We start from the raw sequence: 19,090 nt of genomic DNA, 5'->3' as shown, positions 1-19,090 counted from the left end.
ATATAAGCTCGTTGTTGATTTTATTATAAATTGATCAAATATCACCCGTATGTGGCTCGCTACCTGGGGTGGCTCGCTTCCCGGTCAGCTACGTTAAACTTTGTTTCCGAATCAAGTAGTCACCAAAAAGAGTTTAGCGTACGCGGAGTTCAGGCATCACCTTTCTCCCACTAACTAAGCTTCAACAAACTTCCAAGGTCCCGGTAGTACTCTCTCACACGACACCACCACCGCACCTCCACATACACTCACTCCCGAAACCATGTGGATAATCAACTGGTACGACCTCACCGATTTCATACTCCCATATATTGCTCTCCACTAACACCTCGACAGGTGTAAGCAGCTCCTCTGGCGTCGTGCACAGTTCCTGGCATTCCTTGACATTCTGTGATGTTTTATTGGGGGATCGACGAAATGAAGCTGATATGTTCATGGATAGTTTACGATGTTTTGGCATCGCTGGGACTGCTGAATAAGCACGCAAAGCTGCTGTTCCTGGGTTTGGACAATGCAGGAAAGACAACGTTGCTTCATATGTTGAAGAATGACAGAGTGGCAGTTTTACAGCCTAGTCAGTGGTCTCCCCTCTCCTCCCCGTTATGCGCAGTAGTATTCTGTGAGCTCGTGCTAATGACTATGGATTGGTAGCTCTACATCCAAGTACGTCTCCACCTCCATCCAACATATCTGGCCTTCTATATTCGCATCCAATCAACTCCGGTTCCTAAGTAACCCCGTTTCGCATCTGCTAACCGATCTCTTCCATAATAGCATCAGAGGAACTCTCCATCGGTAACGTTAAATTCACGACTTTCGATCTCGGTGGACACGCCCAAGCTCGCCGTCTATGGCGTGACTACTTCCCCGAGGTTAGCGGCATCGTGTTCCTCGTAGACGCGAAAGACCACGAGCGGCTCCCGGAAGCAAAGGCCGAGCTCGACGCCCTACTCTCGATGGAGGAACTTAGCAACACGCCGTTCGTGGTGCTGGGGAACAAGATCGACCACCCGGAGGCGGTGAGCGAGGACCAGCTACGGGCTAGCTTGGGCTTGTACCAGACAACGGGCAAGGGCAAGGTGCCGCTCGAGGGCATCAGGCCTATTGAGGTATTCATGTGCAGTGTGGTGATGCGACAAGGTATGTGCCGGCATTGGGATTCCAGCAGGCTACATTGGGAGCTTCCGGCCCGGATAATGGAGAAGCGTTTCGAAACAAACGCATACTGACGTCAATGCAGGATACGGCGAGGGCATTCGATGGCTCAGCCAATACGTCTAGCGCATCGCTGCGCGCGGAGACCGGGGACGAACGGTAGTGGGGCGCTTGGGTAGCATGGCTGGCAAACGGAGCTGCAGGTTTGCGGGCGTTTGGCAGCACTTCACGACATGATTGACAACATGACTTCGCTCCTTGTAGACCTTTTGCGATGGATGGGTTGGAGTGGGGGGAGATTGCATTTGTACTTTTTTTACTGATGCTTTCGAGATTCTGGTCTTTTATTTCCTACGGCATGAGTAGAGCGGAGGAACTTTGTTTGTCTATCAGAAATTTATAGGTTGCTCAATACATTTGTTGATTCCCTTCTTCACTATTCCGAAGGCCAAGCGAGGCTATTATCTCAAGTTACGCATTTTGCTATTTAGATCTCAATATCGGGTGCTGCAGCCGCCTGGCTATTCCAAGCCATTCATGCCCAAGCTTCCGTAAATATTGTCAGGAATGGTATCTTACAACCTCACACTCCAAACGCCGTCACCCCTTTCCAATCGAAATTCATTACACACCTGGTATCCGTGAATCTATGACCTAAGACTCTTTATAAACTCACATCGTTTTCCAGAACCGCGCTAACCAGCTTCGCTCTTCCGCTCGCAACGATCCTATCCGCCATTACCTCTCCAACCTTCTCCATAAGTTTGTCCCTAGCACCTTCTGCATCGCCAGTCCCGTTCACCATCCTCTCATCCCGTCCTACAGCCGTCCGCTCTAGTGACTCTAAACCTCGCATGATGGCCCCAATCACCATCTCAGCCTCCATCTTGCGGCTCTCGTCCGCCAAACCCTCTCGCAGGATAGCATCATAGAGCTTCAGATTCGGCAGAATCAGCAGCCGCACGCCTTCCGGCCCGGTAATGCCAGTTAGGCCGGTGATGGCGCCGTAGTGGGTCCCGAAGGGCTTCCCGGGGTCGAGAAAGTACTTCAGACAGGTGCGCGCGATGCGCGGTTTCAGCGTCGTGGAGGTGTTGGCGTAGCGCTTCGCTATGTTTACGAGGATAGATGCGGCGAGGTCGCGTAGTGGAAAGTGCGCGAGCGGGTTCTGGATGTGGCCGTTGCCGTTGCCGTTTCCGTTGATGGCGTCGGAGACGTGAGAGGGGCCAAGGTGCTTGCCTACAAGGCAGGTGAGGACAGGAGGGACTATGGACGCGATGTAGGGGTCTAGGTAGATGGTTGGGTTGGAAAGGAGCGCGGCGGTCGCGTGCATCATTTGGCTTAGCACAAAGAGGTTTTTGAGGTTGTGGGTTACTTTTTCATTGAAGAAGCCGACGAGGTATGTGGTGAGTTGGTGGATGCTGGGGTCGGTGTGGAGAGAGGCGAGGGCGGCGTTGCGCCATTCTTCGTTGGTTTCATCGATGAGGGCGGAGGAGAGTTTGGAGTATAGTTCGATGGATTCTTTAGAGAGGACGTGTTTTACAAGGGGTTTGATGGCAATATTGTCATGGCCGTTGACGGCAGCGAGGTGGGGATTTGCGCCGATGCCCTTGGGGAGGAGCTCTTGGTGACGTGAGTCGGAGCTGGTGGGGTTTTGGGGAATTGAGGGTTGGACGCCTTCGACGGCTAGCCAGTGCGCTGAAATACGGTTAATTTTGCTCAGTATTGGAGGTGGGCTTGCTGAGAAATTGAAGTAATGTGAATTAGTATCCCATACCTGTGAAAGTTATCTCCCGTGGCACTTTTGGGAGAGCTGAGTTGATCAGCTTCTCAAAGTCCACTTCCTCATCTTCTATATAGTAAAGCGGTTGGCCGGGCCCAATAGATGCCTCTCCAAATCGCAGTGGTCTTGTTGATTCGTAGCCGTACAATGGCTCCACGTTGAGAACCCTTAGCGCATTCGATATATCCTGGGTGCCCAACGTCGTCCGCTTTCCGTGCCTCATGAATTTGAGTGCTTCTTCCAGCACCAGGCCTATCCGAAAGTCCACATCTCGTGCAAGCTCGTCTACCACATTGTCACCAAGTGAGGCGATGCCCACTGATTCGGCGACATCCCTGATGTTGTCCGGGTTCCAAACTGACATGTTGGCACTGTCTGTGTCTTGTGGGTCGTTCTGCGCGTGGTAGCTCGGTCTCAAAGGTCTATGTGGCACAAAAGCGTGTCAAATAGCCGCGCGTGTATCACCGAACTGGTAGTGTAGGAGCGGAGGAGACCAGCCCTATGCGCAGGGTGCAAACGACATTCCGGTTCCTTGCATGAGAGAATTCCACCACGCCTGCTATTTGGAAGGAATGAAGTGATGCTCGAAGACGTGACAGGCTAGTGCGGCTCGGTTGGCGTGAGTACGGAGGCACGGGCCGGGGTTGGCTAGCGGTGATTATTCTCCTCAACGGTGGAAGATGCGGAAGAAACTGTCGGACGAGGGTCAAGATGGAAGCTGTGGTGAAGGCTTGGCAAGGCTCCGTCGTCCTTCGACTGGTGCACAACCTCTCCACGCTTCCTTTCCCAACTCTCGTTCAAGTGCCTCAACAGCGGGCCGGAGAGCTGCAGTCAAAATGGTCTCATTTACTTGAACATGCCTGGCAGGTTTGCTAAATGACAGTACATGCTGCCTCAGGCTCGAGAGCTACCCGGCAAACAACATTCCTGGGTAGTTCTCGAAGTTCTGACAAACCAGCACTAAGTTGGAGCTTCGGTGCATTAGCTCACTAGATACAGCAGGATGACTGGAATACAGGAAGACGCCGCTCCTGTTATCGTGGCACCATGATTGAGCTCCTACAACAAGTCATCAAGGGTGGTCTGCCAACCGCGCATAATTCTCCACTATCTGACCGCTTTTTGCCTGTTTTCGGATGGAGGAATGCAGCGCTGGCGGATATGCCCTCCGCTCCGGATCTCTAACAGATGCCCCCCAACGAATGAAAGGCAAGTTGGTATCTGCCTATTCTGCGCCTGTCAGCCTCCAAAGCCCCGAATATATGCACCATTACGTTGTTTGAAGCATCTGGAAACCCATGCCATGGCCAGCTCGACGTTTCCAAGTCTTTGGAATTACGAGCTCGCCGCGGGCTTGTACGCCGCGACTACGCATCAGCAATCGATTCTTGCCTATCTCGCACGTTCACATAGTGATGCTTCCCGTCTTCCCGCTCGGGCCGTTACGATGGTCGAGATTTGCTGTAGCAAGCACATGCTATGTTTGCCAGGTGAATCGTGTTGCCTAATCCATTCGTTCAACTGGCTACTTAACGTCCACCAACGACCGTTCTTGCAATCACTTTTAGAGACACACCTCAGTAGCTCACCGAATGAGCCTTCTGTACCTTGACCCTAACTACTCGGGCTTCTAGACCTTGTTCAACCAAAAATCTTCATCCCTTTGTGCATCCTTCGAACCTTTTCCCATCATGGTTTTCCTAGCAGAGTCACTCCTGTCATCATATTGCGAAGACCGCTTTGCCACAGCTAGCCTTGGACAAGCTCCATTGACTTCTGAAGACCAGAAAGAAAGTCTTCGGTTGGACGGTGTTCCCACCTTCCGTCAGAAGTCTAGGGGCGATCCTCCATCCCCTCCTCCGCAGCCTCCGCCAAGCCCAACGGGATGGAGCATGGGGCTGGCCTCGATAGATGATGTGGATGTGGTATATAAGACCTGCCTCGTTGGATGATTTAATGGCTCTTTAATGGCAAGGACTGATTCCGATTTAGATATCCCTCCCAGGATGGTACTAGCATCTGCGGTACCACCAGAGCTGAGACGACAGTCTGCCACCATAGCCCACCCCTTCTACCCAGCCGCGCTGACAAGTTCAAGACTCGATCACCGCTTCTTACTTTCGAGCTTGTCAATTCAGAACTGATATTCGGAGTGGTGTTCGGCATCGTGTCCTCCGGCTCTTGTAGCGCTTCATCCTTTCGAAGTGCATTTTCCTTGGCTTTGCCGCGCGTGCTTGGATGACACTTAGTTTTAAAAACGTTTGTGGCTCTTCACATGGTTCTAGAGTGGTTTCACCGTGGATTTTTTGGCCGTTATGGGCGTTGATTCTTAGATTGCAGCGAGGATTAGAGAACCAGAGCGCAAGCATATTCCATTTTCCTCTCTTTATACAGTCGATTCTCTTCGATCGACATTCTCGTCATTAATTATACATTTTGGTGTAACAGGTGGTAGACTTAGATTGGGCTACGGTTCGAAATTGCGAACTTGTCTTCTGGCGTTCCAGGTCTTTTCTTTTGGCATGTTGAGTTGTTTTGCTCGAATGTTTCGTCGTTCCATGCGATAAGCAAGGAATGCACTTGCAACACTGCAGCCCTTTTAATCGCTCACTTTGTCCTTTTCTTCTCATCTACACAATCCATCAAGCGACAAGTCTTGCCCTTAACATGCAGTCTTCCATATGTTACTGTTTGCTGTGTACGGCAAAATCGCCACCAAATTCTCCAACTTTCCTTGTTCCGTCGGCATAGCACACCTCTGGCCACAAGGTAGACTGACTTCAACTTCACTCCCTCCGTTATATCGCTGTCTGAGAGGCTTTTTTAAAGTCCCATTCCGCCGCAATGTCGCGAGAACCGCTGAATATCGTTGTACTAGGCGGCTCTTTCGCTGGGTTGTCCGCAGCGCACCACTTCCTAGACCATGTTATTCAACAACTCCGCACCTTCGAAAGCGCACCCAGATATCGAGTCGTCCTTGTGAGTCCATCAACTCACCTATATTGGAATATTTGCGCACCGAGGGCACTGGTATCAGCAGGGTTGATACCAGTTGAATCTGCATTTGTTCCCATTGAGCCGGGATTCAGCCGACATCCCTTTAATGAATTCACGTACATGCAAGGGGCAGCAACAGCGATCGATACCAGTGCGCGAACCGTAGCAGTTGTGCTCGCCTCCGAAGCGACTACCCAGCGTTATTCTGCGGGTTCCAGCGATATCTCGCGCAGTGCCGGCATCCAAACTCGTGTTCGTACGCAGGCTACTGATTACCGCTCCTCAACTGCTTCCCGAGATAGCACTCTCCAGACTCTTCCATATCACGCTCTTATACTTGCCACTGGCAGTTCCGCTTATTCACCACTCTACTCACTCCATGGCGCGTACGAGAAGACAATCGCCGAACTGCGCAGTTTCCATACGCGTCTCGAGACCGCGCGGAGCGTACTCATCGTCGGCGGCGGTCCATCTAGCGTCGAAACCGCCGGTCAACTCGCAACTTACTTCAACCGCCGGTCTCGGTGGCCCTTCAATCGCAAACCAGCCCAAGGAAAGCCTCCATCTGAATCCAAAAGATCCGGCGTTCGTCACAGTCTCTTGTGCCTGACGCGTAAATCGCGAGCCTCCGACACAACCGCTTTACTGACTGTCGAAATCACGCCTTCTACGCCCGCTCCCCGCACGCATAAAACCATAACCATCCTCTCCGGCTCGGAGCGCCTCCTCCCCAAACACCCCCCAAGCATCGGGCACAAAGCGTCCAAAAAGCTGAAAAACCTCGGCGTGCACGTCGTGCACAGCATCCGGCAAGTCGGGTCGAGCGAGAACCCCGACGGCAGCACAAACTGCCACCTGAACAACGACATGACCATCACGGCCGACGTGCTCATCGCCGCCACGGGCGTGTACCCCAACACGAGCTACCTGCCGGCCGCGATGCTGGACGAGGCGGGGTACGTCGTCGCGGACCCGGAGGACCTGCGCGTGTACGGGCCCGGCGTCGGCGAGCGCATGTACGCGGTCGGCGACTGCGCGAGCTACTCGAAGAACTGCGTCCTTGACGTCTACGACGCGGTCCCGGTCCTCATGCACAACCTGCGCAATGACTTGCTCGCGTATGAGTACGGGCTGCAGCTGCAGCTGCAGACGCCCGCCCCGCTGCCTCTACCCACTCCGGAACAGCCGCTCTCGCCGGCGCCGCCGCGTGACGAGGGTGTGTCACTGTCGAGGGTGGAGCTGGGGCGCAGGATTGCGGAGCTGCGTGATATGCGCTTCGTGCAGAATCAAACGGATACGCAGCTTATGCCTATTACGCGCTGGGGTGGTGTCGGGGTTGTTTTTGATATTGCGATTCCGAGCTTGTTCGTGCATTGGTGGAAGGGGAGGGATTATAGGGTGGGGAGAGCGCAGGGGGTTGTTAAGTTGGGAAAGAATCCGTATCAGTAGAGGGGGAAGACCAGGGGGGGTTGGCAATTTTTGGGATGAGAAGGATTTCAGACTTTTGTTTTGGCGTCGAAGGGGTTTTGGAGTTGGGATTGCGTAGTTGTTCGAAGAGCGTATCTGATACCAAATTTTCTAATTGCGAAGTGAGTAGGGTTATTGTAATGGATCAGTTCGGAGGGGAAAATATATGTTCAGTCAGGACACTGGTAAAGGGCCAGAGTCACCACACGTGAAAAACGTCAGCATAGAAGGATTTATAATTCTCATGCATACAGCTTCCCTGGCACCGGCTCGGTGACCCTCATACTAGTAAACGTACAATGCCCCACCTTCCCTTTCCCCACTACGCCAACGGCACCCCATTGCACGGGCAACACCGCAGCATCAATATCTTCGCTCGGCGGATGGCACGCAGCGGATATCGCGGCGCTGCAACTACTCGCGAGCGGCATTCCGGCTGGGAACTTCCTCAGCGCAGTCGCGACGCCGCCCAACACAATGCAACTCCCAACGATAGTCGTCAGAATGATGGCCACGGGCGAGTACCCACAGGTCGAGATGGAGAGGTCCGGATCAACATCCCCGGCTTCGTTAATGACCTTGATCTGCACCATGAAGATGCTCTGCGACGCGAGCCAGTGCAGCAGCCCGGAGGCGACGGTTAGCGGGATGGCGTACGTGAACGGCAGTTGCAGCCAGTAGCTGCTGCGCTGCTGGCCTGTTGGGGAGGTGACGCGGAGGGGTTTGCGGTGGTAGAAGTACTCGGCCCATTCACTAGCGACGAGCATACAGGTGTAGAGGGCGTTGAAGCAGAGATAGAGGTACGAGAGCAGCACTTGCGGGGTATTGGCGAGGACCACGCCGCCCAGGAGCGATGTACTGAGTGAGAGCAGGTTATTGCCGTTGATGGTGCCGAAGCCGGTTGCCCAGAGCGCTTTGGGGTCTGTAGGAATACCCTGAAGGGTTCTTTGGATGGAGACGCTGGCAATGATGAGGACGATTATGTATCTGTGCTGGTTAGGAGGACGCTTGCCGTTGGACCTGGGGATGGAAGGATGGGCTTACAGTGTATAGGTCGCGAACCAGCGTCTTTTGCTGGATGCTTTGGCCCACCATTCGCGCTGAGGTAAGAATGCCTCCGGGTCGATCGTGATCTCGTCCCGGTCCTGATGGCGTTCCCATCTCCACTCCGCTTGGAAGAGCTCTTTGGAATGGAGGCATCGTCCTTCGGTCTCGGGGTCTGGATCGTCTAAGAAGGATGCTATGGCATCTCCGAGAGTAACTATGTTGGGCTTTCGATGCTTCCATAATGTCAATCCCATGCAGGTGGCTTTAATAGTGTTGCAGATGATAACCGCGATCGCGATGCCAAAACTGAACTGTAGTTGACAGTGCTCATCGATATCTTTTACAAGACAGTATTTTACTGGGCTACCGTAGGGAGCCCAGTTATCTGGAGAAGGTACCTCTAATGCATTGCTAGTCGTGCAGTTCGTCAGGCTGCGTGAAGGACACCGCCAGCCGTTTGAGGGGTAGTCTGAAGGTGAACTGGTGAACGGAAGGTTGTCGTCTACGTTTAGCCAGGCTGTGTTGGCGCCAATTGACGCATTCATACGCACCCAGGTGTAATTTCTGGTACCGTTTGCCCAGATAGGCCTCCATTCTAGTGGGGAGCGCCAAGCAACAACCTCATCCTGAATTAGTAAGGCGTTTCCTCTTTCGGAAATGTATTGGTTGGAAAAGGCGTTGAAACAATCTGTCGTACTCATGTTCCTGTACGCAAAAGGCTTGTTGAAGCTTATTCTGAATTCCTCCGCAGTTCTGATAATTGCATTGGAGGTTCTGCTCGGCACGTCGATGAGACCAGACGTATTCCATGCTGACCCACGGAGAAAATCATCAGTTGCTGGGAGAATAGAGTATTGGTTGGCCTGTAAAGTAGGAAATACTGCCGAGTTAAACCTGGAGAAGTGTAAGTAAGGCTGGTTCTACTCGCTTCAATACCCACCGTCGTGGATCTTTGATAGAACTTCCTACAGTAGGTGGAGCGGTACAGAGCTAAGGAACAGCAAAAGCCAAAGACTACTTCTGTCCCTGCCTATTCGCAAGAGATTACGAATATTTGGAACGCCGATGTGCAGCCAATATCGCTTCGCGTGTGCATTTACCAGCTCATCGCGGTTTGGCGAGCTCAGAATTTGCATACAGTAATTGCTCGACGCGAGTAAGATTGTACTTAAAGTGTTGATAGCAAGGTGCACCCATCGATCTGCTGATTTTGTTTTCTGGCAGCTGCCTTCGTACAATGTTCCTATGCCTCCTTCGACGCGATGTTCTGGGGTTTTCCACACCCATATTGTAATTATGATATTGAATAAGCAGACAGCGGACGCTGTAGCTGAAGCCGCGGCGGCACCGCAACGCCAGCCTGAGAAGAACCGTTGCCGGACAGTGCGTTGCCTACCTATCGACGTTGGACGAGATGTAGGCACTCCAGGTGGCGGGTTCACTGATGGTCCCGCTTTTACCCTCGCGAGGATGGAATCGAAGTCGAACGCGGAGGATGCCCTTTGTCTGTCGGTCTTCAGTTAGCAAGACGCTCTTTTTTGCAATTGTGGAAGAATATCATGTTAGCAAGAGTCAAAAATGCCGAACCACTTACCTAGCAGTCTCTTCAAGCTCGATTTCGTCCTGGTCACGAAGTCGCCGGTATGGTGTGGGCACTCTCAAGACAACCATTACGGCATCTAGCGTATGCCATGTGGACAGCAAGGGTCATACCTGCTCTTAAGAGATGATCTACTCAGAGGATCGGGACCTTCCGGTGAGTTTAGCGCTATATCTATATGCGGCACATGGTACATTGAGGCTGTCGGCCCCAATTAAGTCACGGCTGGGTAGTTGTCGATTCAGGTTGAATTTAGCCTATTACCCTATCCTTGTTCTTATTCCGGGTGTACTACTACCCTCGTTTTAGTTATATACCCCCCCTCCCTTTCCTATTTTAGACACCTACCTTATGTATAAATAGCTCTTTTTCTTTATAGTTGAATAGACAGAGTCCTTATTCTTTACTTACTCATCGGTGCACGGACTACCGATCGACAGTAGTGCATCAGCCCCCACTCATTGAAAATAGCAGCTACTCCAAGCCGCCATTGAGTGGCAAGGTCGGGTACTAGAAGAGTGAACTTCACAAAATCTCAGACACTATTGGGGGCTATTTGTGTAATGGTTGGTAGATGCTTTAAGTGGGAGGTCGATCTGGTAATGGTGACTAGGTAAGGTTCTGGCTAATGGTGGTTATCAAAATGACACAAATGACACAAATGGTCTGTAAAGCTAAACGTAAATTTACCGACGAATACCGAAATGCCGAGCGTCGCCAAAGGGGTAATCAAAGGCCTCCCTTACCAAAATACACCACCAAAATGAGCTTTTTGAAGCAACGGATCTACAAAGACAACAAGATCTACACCTCTTTGAACGCTCCAAAAGCTGCCTGGTATACTTACTGTATGGGACGAGTTAAGTCTAGAGGACGTAAATGAGTGTATTTCAGGGTTACCAGCACGTATTAAAAGGTGTCGACCCAAATAGGACTTGCTTACTATTTTCAGCTACTTACTTTCGTATATCTCACCACTCAGCTGCTTACCCTCATAAGTCTTACCACCTGTCTCAGTTGCATACAACAACCTCATGTATACACAGAGGCCCTAGAGCCACATTTAATAGACAGGGTTCTCATTCCTGATCGTCCGTTCAACAAAAGGTCTACGAGAGCGAAGGAAGAAACAACTTCCATGGATGATTGGGTATATAGCATACAAATAGCCTTGCAATCAAGCCCTCAAAGTTCTATATAAAAAGCTTCACGTTTTGTGATTGATATTTTGATGGGGAAGGTCTTGGCGGAGGCGTACGTAGACTAAACAAACTGACCTCGTATCAATTTGCGATTAGCTTGCTACTAACTTCTATATGAAGGCCTCGATGGGTCCCCTAAAGGATTGATGTAGTATGCCCTGGATGTTTCTACTACATTCTACTATATTGCTTCAAAATAGCACGGCCATCTGTCGACGCCCAATTGGCCCAAAAAGACCTGTCCTTTTGGCGAAGCCAAATAGGATGTATTTTATAGGTTGACACCATCCTATGGTGCACCATGTTAGGAGATGCTTACCTAAGGTTTACCCCGGATATGAAATCTTGGCATTTTGGTCCTCGCTTTTCACATGTTGGAAGATAAACAAGCACGACAAGGTATACAGTAGTCTCATGTCGCTTATACACGAATCTTAGATAGACCATCCTCTATACATGTGATGGCTCTACTCTACTGAGTCTACAAGAATACCTGATTACTCATGCTCTAGCTGAGCTCCACTAGCAACATCACGAGGGGACCGCGGATTAACTTGCCTCGGTACTTGATCGCTTCAGTATCCCCCGTGCTGTGGAGAACTCCAACCTTCCCGCAACCATGTAATACCGAGCCGTCCTGATAAATTCTCTGTACTTTTACACTGCTCTAGTTCCGAAGCTCCTAATACTGCACTTGTTGCTTGCTCTCCTTTTTCGCTACTTTGTCTAGAGCTTGTCATCCTTTACCTCAGAAATCTCGTCACCGTCTTTCAAGATGCCATTCAATACCGCCCTGACCCGCAAGCTAGGCATCAAAGGTGTGTACACTACCTCTGGCTTTACTGTTACAGGAGACTGATCATCTACGTAGTCCCTGTTGTCCAAGGTGGCATGCAATGGGTTGGCTACGCTGAGCTCGCGAGCGCCGTTAGCAACGCTGGAGGACTGGGAATAGTATGCCTCTACCTCGACCCCCGAGCTCCGAAAGACCTACTAACAATGCCACCCCTTCCAGCTAACCGCCCTGACCCAACCCACCCCCGAAGACCTGCGAAAAGAGATCCGCCGCTGCCGCACCATGACCAAGAACCCCTTCGGCGTGAACCTGACCCTCCTCCCCGCGCTCGTTCCCCCGGACTACGGCGCCTACGCCCGCGTGATAATCGAAGAAGGGATCAACATCGTCGAGACCGCGGGCAACAGCCCGGGCCCCGTGATCAAGCAGCTGAAAGCCGCCAGCTGCATCATCCTGCACAAGTGCACTAGCATCCGGCACGCGCAGTCGGCCGTTAAGCTCGGCGTGGATTTCCTGTCCATCGACGGGTTCGAGTGCGCCGGCCATGTCGGCGAGAGCGACATCACCAACTTCATCCTGCTGAGCCGCGCGCGCCAGTCTCTTGACGTGCCGTTCATTGCGTCGGGTGGCTTTGCGGACGGGCAAGGGCTGGCGGCAGCGCTGAGTCTGGGCGCTGAGGGCATTAATATGGGGACGAGGTTTATGTGCACGGTCGAGGCGCCGATTCATCAGAAGATTAAGGAGGCGATTGTGCGGGCGCAGGAGACGGATACGGAGCTTGTTCTTAGACGGTGGCGGAACACATCGCGGCTGTTTGCGAATAAGGTCGCGAAAGAGGCGGTGAAGGTTGAGAAGGAGAGCACGACGGGTAAGTTTGAGGAGGTGGCGCCGTATGTGAGCGGGAAGAGGGGTCGGCAGGTGTTCTTGAATGGTGACAAGGATTTTGGAGTAAGTTTGTTTCTTTCGCTTTGGTGTTATGCTCCTTCGATTCCCATGGGGTATCGTCCAAACTACCAATCCTTTCGAGAGCAGAGTAGAAGTCAAAGCTAATATCCTTCTTAGGTGTGGACAGCAGGGCAAGTTATTGGTCTCATCCACGACGTCCCGTCATGTGCTGAGCTCATTTCTCGTATCGAACGGGAAGCAATTGAGACTCTCCAAAAGTCAACCTCGCTGGTTGTTGAGGAGGGCCAAGTCCCTGCAAGCGCAAGTAGTACAGTAGGAAAGAATACTAACATCCCTGGCGCTGAGGTGTGGGACGTTGGTAAGAGTAAACTATAGAACAGTGTATTACTTTAGGGATCAGCTGTTTAAAGACGAAGTTTCATGCTTCATTTCTAGCTTTCCGTCAAACCGCATGCTAAATCCTACCCACGAACACGATATAACAGTCAAAGATCTCTTTCTTACCATTTTTGATTCTTGGACATGAAATCCAGCGAGCACCTTCATAAATCTTAGCCGTCATCCTTTTTGCATCTCTCTAAACATAAAACTCTAAATATTTACACATCCCCCCCTTACGAACCCACACACTTAAATTCCATCCTCCCCTACTTCTCACTCACTCCCTTTCATGACCTCCCACCCCCACCTCGCAAAAAAATCCACCAACTCCACTACCCTCCTAACCTAAATCAACTACCCCTCCCTCGCCCAACTCCCCTCTCACCCCACCTCTAACCTGCCCTCCTGCAAAACCCGCTACTCCGACCTCGACCTCGCCCACATTGATCGGAGCATGAATATGATGGGAAGGGTTGTAGTAAGGAACCGGTGCTTTGGTACGTTCATTAGGTCTATGATATGTAAGTGGCAGAGATGTATACGGCATGTTCGTGCATTTCGTAGAGTGCAAGGGGCTTTTCGAGCGTGGCAGGTACATATTTTAAGGCTTTTGGATTTGTTGCTCCATTCAGCTGTAGCTTTGTAGAGGTAATTTACCCTGGCTATCACTAGCCACGAAGTGCATGGATAGGCTGTTTAATGTTTAAATGGGGGCTCAGCCAGAGCGAAGTTCATATCGGCCTAGCAAATACTACCCTGCTGTGGTGCTAACCCTGTCCACGTTCGTCCCTCAAACGGGCCGACCACGTTCCGCTTGCAACTCAGACTTGACCGTTTACTCCACGTTCAGTAGTATTTTGCCATCAGTTTCTGATCTCTTGCAAGCCATGATGAAATCCAAGTTAGAGACTACGAGACGCGTACTCGCCAAACTACCAGACTGGCGGAATTGCATGGGGTGCTGGGCATTTGCGTCAACTTTCCCCTCCACTCTACTGTCACGACACTCCCTGATCCAAGTCAGCCATGCAAGCTCCTAAAGAATTATTTCCACCCCAAAGTCTCGGCAGCGGGGTTGAGCTTGGGTTCATGCTCCACCCGGCCGAGCGAGATGAGAGTCAATGACAAAGCCAAGGTACACTCGGTCATACCAAGAGTTGGGGAAACAGCTGTCAGTCTTGGAACAACCAACCACTTATCCCTTAGCTGCCATGTTACCCCGCCCCCAAAACATTGAAAAGCGCCTATCGCCTTACCTCTGCATATATCTTTTCCTCTTTTGCGTTATCGCACTTTTCACCCTGCCGTTCATTACTCCTCTTGAATGGGTGAAGAGAACCCCAAGCCTTCTGTCGAGGAGCCATCCGAGCATCCCATATGTGGTTCCGGGAAATATAGTATTGTTCCGGCTCTGCCGGCACCCCAAACACCAGCTGAGGTCTCCGTACGGACCTCTGGCGTAAGCAATAAAGAGAACCTCTCACTTCGAGAAGCACTTCCGTTGCCCTTCCAAATCGATACACTATCAACCAACCCTGATATTACTACCAATATTTGTTATGAGAATTGGCCTGAATTATACAAGACTGCTCATACGCTCACTGGTTCTCAAGTTGCCCAAGTGCTAGGTGTTGATCCACGGTACGTTCCCACGCAACTTGTATTTTTTTTTCCTTCAGCTAATTCCGCGACAGAGATGGGCTCAGTAACATTGAAGCAGAGTCTCGCCTTCAGCAAAATGGACCTAACAAGGTTGAGGGAGCTGAAGGGTTATCCTTGTGGAAAATTCTGTTAAGGCAGGTGTCGAATAGCCTCACATTGGTACGTGCCATGTACTTTCATGGTTGCGGGTTAGTACAAAATAAGAAAGTGCGGACATGCTTACCCATTGAACAGGTACTCGCTATGACAATGGGCTTGTCTTTTGGAATCAACGACTATATTGAAGGTGGTGTCATTACTGCGGTAATCCTCCTAAATGTAGTTGTAGGGTATGGTGTAATTGTGGAATCTTGAATCGCACGCGCTGATGAATGATTTCCAGGTTCCTACAAGACTGCCATGCTGAGAAGACAATAATGTCTCTCTACGCGCTTTCTGCACCCACGTCAAAAGTTATCCGCAAAGGCAAAATAATCACCATTAAAGCAGAGATGCTTGTCGTTGGTGATGTTGTTCAACTTGCAGTTGGGGATGTCGTGCCTGCAGATTTGAGGCTTATTGATGGAATGAATGCATCGACCGACGAGGCTCTGCTTACCGGCGAATCCATGCCGGCCTCCAAAAATCCGTTCATTACATTTGCTGAAAAGTCCCTACCATTAGGTGATCGCTCAAACATGGCCTTCTCAGCTAGTACCATGACGGCAGGAAGAGCAACGGGTATAGTTATATCCACCGGAATGCGAACGGAAGTAGGAAAGATTGCCGGGCTACTTCGCCAAAATTCCACTGAATCTGAGAGCTCGAACAAGCTCCTTCGAGCTTTGAAATCATTCCAAAATAGTATCAAAAACATCCTCGGTCTAGTGGGTACACCTCTCCAAGTCAAGCTAAGCAAATTCGCTCTTCTCCTTTTCAGCCTGGCGATCCTACTGGCCATCATCGTTTTCTCTACCAACAAATGGAATGTAAGCGGTGAAGTCCTTATTTACGGTATATGTGTGGCCGTGGCGGTGATCCCCGAATCCCTCATTGCCGTCCTGACTATCACTGTTGCGATGGGAACCAAAGAAATGAGCAAAGGAAATGTTATTGTAAGAAAGATGCAAGCTCTAGAGGCAGTAGGCGGAGTTACCAACATCTGCTCTGATAAAACTGGAACCCTTACCCAAGGGAAAATGATTGCCCACAAAGCGTGGATCCCTGGAATCGGTAACCTTACAGTTCATGAAACGACAAACCCATTTGATCCGGCCAGTGGTCACCTCAAACTCAATGACGACTATATCGAGAGTGGCAGGGATGACCATCCGCTAGCGGTAGCCACATTCATGAGGGCGATTGCTTTCTGTAATCTCTCCTCAGTGTATAGAACCCATGACAAGTCTGTGTCATCTTCTACGAACTCCCCAGAAGAATGGACAGCTGTTGGAGAACCTACGGAAATTGCTCTTCATGTGCTGGCACTGCGATTTAATATGGGAAAGTCCATGTTGCTCGAAAGTGGAGATATGCAACAGGAGGCTGAATTTCCATTCAATTCGGCTAAGAAGAGGATGACAGTTATTTACCGGAATGCCAGGACTGGTATTGTTGAAGTGTTCATGAAAGGAGCTACAGAGGTTGTCCTTCCATTATTGTCGAACTCCGATCAAGAGAGAGACCAGATTTGCTCCATCGCAGAAAATATGGCCGGTGAAGGACTCCGAGTGCTTTGCGTGGCCCATAAAGCCATTTCTGCTGAAGAGGACTTATCAGAACGCCATCTTGTTGAGCGAAACCTTCAATTCGCTGGACTTGTAGGCTTGTACGATCCACCTCGCCTTGAAACAACTGAGGCTGTCCGTCGTTGTCAGCTTGCCGGGATCACAGTGCATATGCTTACTGGAGATCATATCCGAACTGCAACTACCATAGCGCGCCAAGTCGGCATCCTCAATACAACTGCAGCAAATGCCAGTCGAGGGATGGCAATTATGTCCGCTGAAGAATTCGATAAATTATCAGATGCGGATGTTGACGCCATTGATACCCTCCCCTTGGTGCTAGCCCGGTGTAGCCCCACAACGAAAGTTAGGGTTGTCGAAGCCATGCATAGAAAGAAAGCATTTTGCGTCATGACAGGCGATGGTGTGAACGATTCACCTGCGTTAAAGCACGCTGATGTCGGTATTGCAATGGGTTTGAATGGAAGTGATGTGGCCAAAGAAGCCGCCGATATGGTCCTTACGGACGACAATTTCGCGTCTATCGTGAAAGCTGTCGAGGAAGGAAGACGATTGTTTGACAATATCCAGAAGGTAAGCCAATATCTTCCATACGTAATATTGTACTACCATTTATTGTCCTGTGACTTTCCTCACCAAAGCTAGTCACTAATGTGCTACTAGACCTGCTAACAGTAACATAGTTCTTAATGCATCTTCTTATTTCCAATATCGCTCAAGTCATCCTTCTCTTGATTGCTCTGGCTTTCAAAGACGATGACAACCATTCCGTCTTCCCTCTCTCTCCACTCGAGATTCTCTGGGTCAACCTGATAACCTCATCATTTCTAGCGCTCGGCCTCGGACTGGAAGAACCTCAGGCGGACATCATGTTCCGCCCACCGCACGACCTCCGCGTTGGCGTGTTTACCCGCGAACTCATCACCGACAAATTCATTTATGGAATCTTCATGGGTTCTCTATGTCTCGTCGCATTCGCCTCCATCGCATACGGCTTGGGCAACGGAGATCTTGGATCTGGCTGCAACGAGGGTTGGAATCCAAGCTGCGACATAGTTTTCCGGGCCCGGTCGACCACGTATTCAACTCTGTCCTTCCTTCTCCTCGCGACAGCCTGGGAAGTGAAGCATTTCTCTCGGTCGCTCTTTAATCTCGATCCTACATCAAAGCATTCTGGACCTTCCTCAATCTTCCCCACTGTGTGGCGCAATCGCTTCCTATTCTGGGCGGTAGTGGCTGGCTTCGCTATCACCTTTCCTGTCGTTTATATCCCAGTGGTAAACCGACAGGTCTTCAAACACTCGAGCATTACATGGGAATGGGGCATCGTTGTTAGCTGCGTGCTCATATATGTAGCGCTAGTGGAGTCCTGGAAGGCTTTGAAACGTCGCTTTGGTATTGCAAGTGGCAAAATCCGTGTCCTGACCCGGCAAGACGCGGAGATGAGGGCTGGGTTGGAAGGCGTGGCTAGGATTGGTAACTGGAAAAAGGAATAAGGTCTACTCACCGTTCGGGACACACTCGGCTCAGCCTCGCGAGGGAGGTGCATGTATATCTGAACCCGAAATGGAAGAAGTGCTTCGTACTGGGGTCGATAAACTCAAGGTGACTTAATTTTCAAAATTGTGTTATGCTTGTTGCGATTAGTTTGGATTTCGGAGAGGCAGCCGGATCGTCACTTCCCTTAAATTCCCAGTTTCTTAAATAACTTTACCGCTATTTGCTGTTAGTCAGGGGCTATTACCGTCAACGCCTTCCACCCCTAGGCTCTCCACTTCAGACACTGCCCAATTGCCAGTACCGAATCATAGATACTAACCAATCTCTGCGCTTCCTGAACTGCTGCCTCGTCAAGCCAAAAGTGGCTGACGTCTTGATTAGAAAAGGGGTGCCAAGAAACTCACAGCCTGGCTTCAAAACTCCACCATGCACAACGTAACGAGGTTCGGGCCAGTGAAAGCAGTACCGAGAAACGCCGTGGCGCTCAAAGCAACTCTATTTCTTGAGTTTGTCGGTAAGCGGCCACCATGGCATGGCTGAGCCCCAAAAACGCAACCGGGCTGAGCTGTAGAAACGTCCGCAATCAGCCCCGGAGGCTCCAGGCGGTCTTTATAGGAGCGTCACGTCGCAGGCCCCAGTACTATGCTCATCAAGAGAGTGCCGTCCTCGACGAGGGCCACAGCGACAAGGACTATCACAACAAGAACCACGATACCACGAACCCCCGCAGTCCTCTCCGCCGCTCCACCGCTCCCGCGATGCCTCCCCGCCGCAACTCCTCCACCTTCCTCCCCTCCACCCTCCTTCTCCCTCTCCTCCACCACCACTATTACCACCTCCACCTCCTCCTCCTCCTCCCCCTCGCCCTCG

At 51.0% G+C, this 19,090-nt stretch overlaps 7 protein-coding genes across 7 annotated transcripts; 5 read left to right on the top strand and 2 right to left on the bottom strand.

The window, feature by feature from the left end:
- Window positions 1–262: 262 nt before the first annotated feature.
- Window positions 263–1,281, top strand: K441DRAFT_689672 (GTP-binding protein-like protein; the record flags this gene model as incomplete). Its single annotated transcript, XM_067652324.1, has 5 exons — window positions 263–279; window positions 337–338; window positions 443–574; window positions 775–1,140; window positions 1,241–1,281. The coding sequence occupies 5 exons, from the start codon at window positions 263–265 to the stop codon at window positions 1,279–1,281; spliced, it is 558 nt and encodes a 185-aa protein (XP_067499586.1).
- Window positions 1,282–1,819: 538 nt separating this feature from the next.
- Window positions 1,820–3,299, bottom strand: K441DRAFT_618499 (TATA box binding protein associated factor-containing protein; the record flags this gene model as incomplete). Its single annotated transcript, XM_067645838.1, has 2 exons — window positions 1,820–2,850; window positions 2,930–3,299. 2 exons carry the CDS (start codon window positions 3,297–3,299, stop codon window positions 1,820–1,822), a joined length of 1,401 nt encoding a protein of 466 aa, XP_067499585.1.
- Window positions 3,300–4,376: 1,077 nt separating this feature from the next.
- Window positions 4,377–5,084, top strand: K441DRAFT_666759 (uncharacterized protein). The gene is made up of 3 exons (XM_067649705.1): window positions 4,377–4,860; window positions 4,928–4,982; window positions 5,034–5,084. The coding sequence occupies exons 1-2, from the start codon at window positions 4,627–4,629 to the stop codon at window positions 4,949–4,951; spliced, it is 258 nt and encodes an 85-aa protein (XP_067499584.1). The 5' UTR covers window positions 4,377–4,626; the 3' UTR covers window positions 4,952–4,982; window positions 5,034–5,084.
- A 677-nt stretch (window positions 5,085–5,761) lies between these two features.
- Window positions 5,762–7,381, top strand: K441DRAFT_581105 (FAD/NAD(P)-binding domain-containing protein; the record flags this gene model as incomplete). The annotated part of the gene is made up of 4 exons (XM_067644402.1): window positions 5,762–6,131; window positions 6,231–6,517; window positions 6,653–7,056; window positions 7,165–7,381. Coding segments are annotated over 4 exons (1,278 nt in total), but the record flags the coding sequence as incomplete, so codon positions are not given.
- A 260-nt stretch (window positions 7,382–7,641) lies between these two features.
- K441DRAFT_699392 (uncharacterized protein) lies at window positions 7,642–10,251 on the bottom strand (the record flags this gene model as incomplete). Its single annotated transcript, XM_067653151.1, has 4 exons — window positions 10,041–10,251; window positions 9,416–9,952; window positions 8,444–9,340; window positions 7,642–8,386 (listed from the first exon to the last, which is right to left on the bottom strand). The coding sequence occupies exons 1-4, from the start codon at window positions 10,115–10,117 to the stop codon at window positions 7,642–7,644; spliced, it is 2,256 nt and encodes a 751-aa protein (XP_067499582.1). The 5' UTR covers window positions 10,118–10,251.
- Window positions 10,252–11,695: 1,444 nt separating this feature from the next.
- Window positions 11,696–13,553, top strand: K441DRAFT_643867 (inosine monophosphate dehydrogenase). The gene is made up of 4 exons (XM_067646739.1): window positions 11,696–12,066; window positions 12,120–12,202; window positions 12,264–12,992; window positions 13,107–13,553. Exons 1-4 carry the CDS (start codon window positions 12,024–12,026, stop codon window positions 13,323–13,325), a joined length of 1,074 nt encoding a protein of 357 aa, XP_067499581.1. The 5' UTR covers window positions 11,696–12,023; the 3' UTR covers window positions 13,326–13,553.
- A 1,102-nt stretch (window positions 13,554–14,655) lies between these two features.
- On the top strand, window positions 14,656–18,216 carry K441DRAFT_680627 (sodium transport ATPase; the record flags this gene model as incomplete). The annotated part of the gene is made up of 5 exons (XM_067651386.1): window positions 14,656–14,972; window positions 15,026–15,152; window positions 15,228–15,322; window positions 15,376–17,293; window positions 17,404–18,216. The coding sequence occupies 5 exons, from the start codon at window positions 14,656–14,658 to the stop codon at window positions 18,214–18,216; spliced, it is 3,270 nt and encodes a 1,089-aa protein (XP_067499580.1).
- Window positions 18,217–19,090: the final 874 nt, after the last annotated feature.

The sequence above is a fragment of the Cenococcum geophilum genome, assembly GCF_001692895.1.
Source record: "Cenococcum geophilum 1.58 unplaced genomic scaffold K441scaffold_50, whole genome shotgun sequence".
NCBI lineage: Eukaryota > Fungi > Ascomycota > Dothideomycetes > Gloniales > Gloniaceae > Cenococcum > Cenococcum geophilum.
The sequence above is the reverse complement of the archived record's forward strand: the minus strand, read 5'-3'. Positions and strand labels throughout refer to the sequence as shown.

Bases quoted from the DNA above. Each gene is read 5' to 3' on its own strand.
- K441DRAFT_666759 (XM_067649705.1), top strand. From the start codon at position 4,627: ATGGTTTTCCTAGCAGAGTCACTCCTGTCATCATATTGCGAAGACCGC. The intron at 4,861-4,927 runs GTATATAAGACC...ATTCCGATTTAG, and splicing joins CGATAGATGATGTGGATGTG to ATATCCCTCCCAGGATGGTA.
- K441DRAFT_643867 (XM_067646739.1), top strand. From the start codon at position 12,024: ATGCCATTCAATACCGCCCTGACCCGCAAGCTAGGCATCAAAG. The intron at 12,203-12,263 runs GTATGCCTCTAC...CACCCCTTCCAG, and splicing joins ACGCTGGAGGACTGGGAATA to CTAACCGCCCTGACCCAACC. The intron at 12,993-13,106 runs GTAAGTTTGTTT...TATCCTTCTTAG, and splicing joins ATGGTGACAAGGATTTTGGA to GTGTGGACAGCAGGGCAAGT.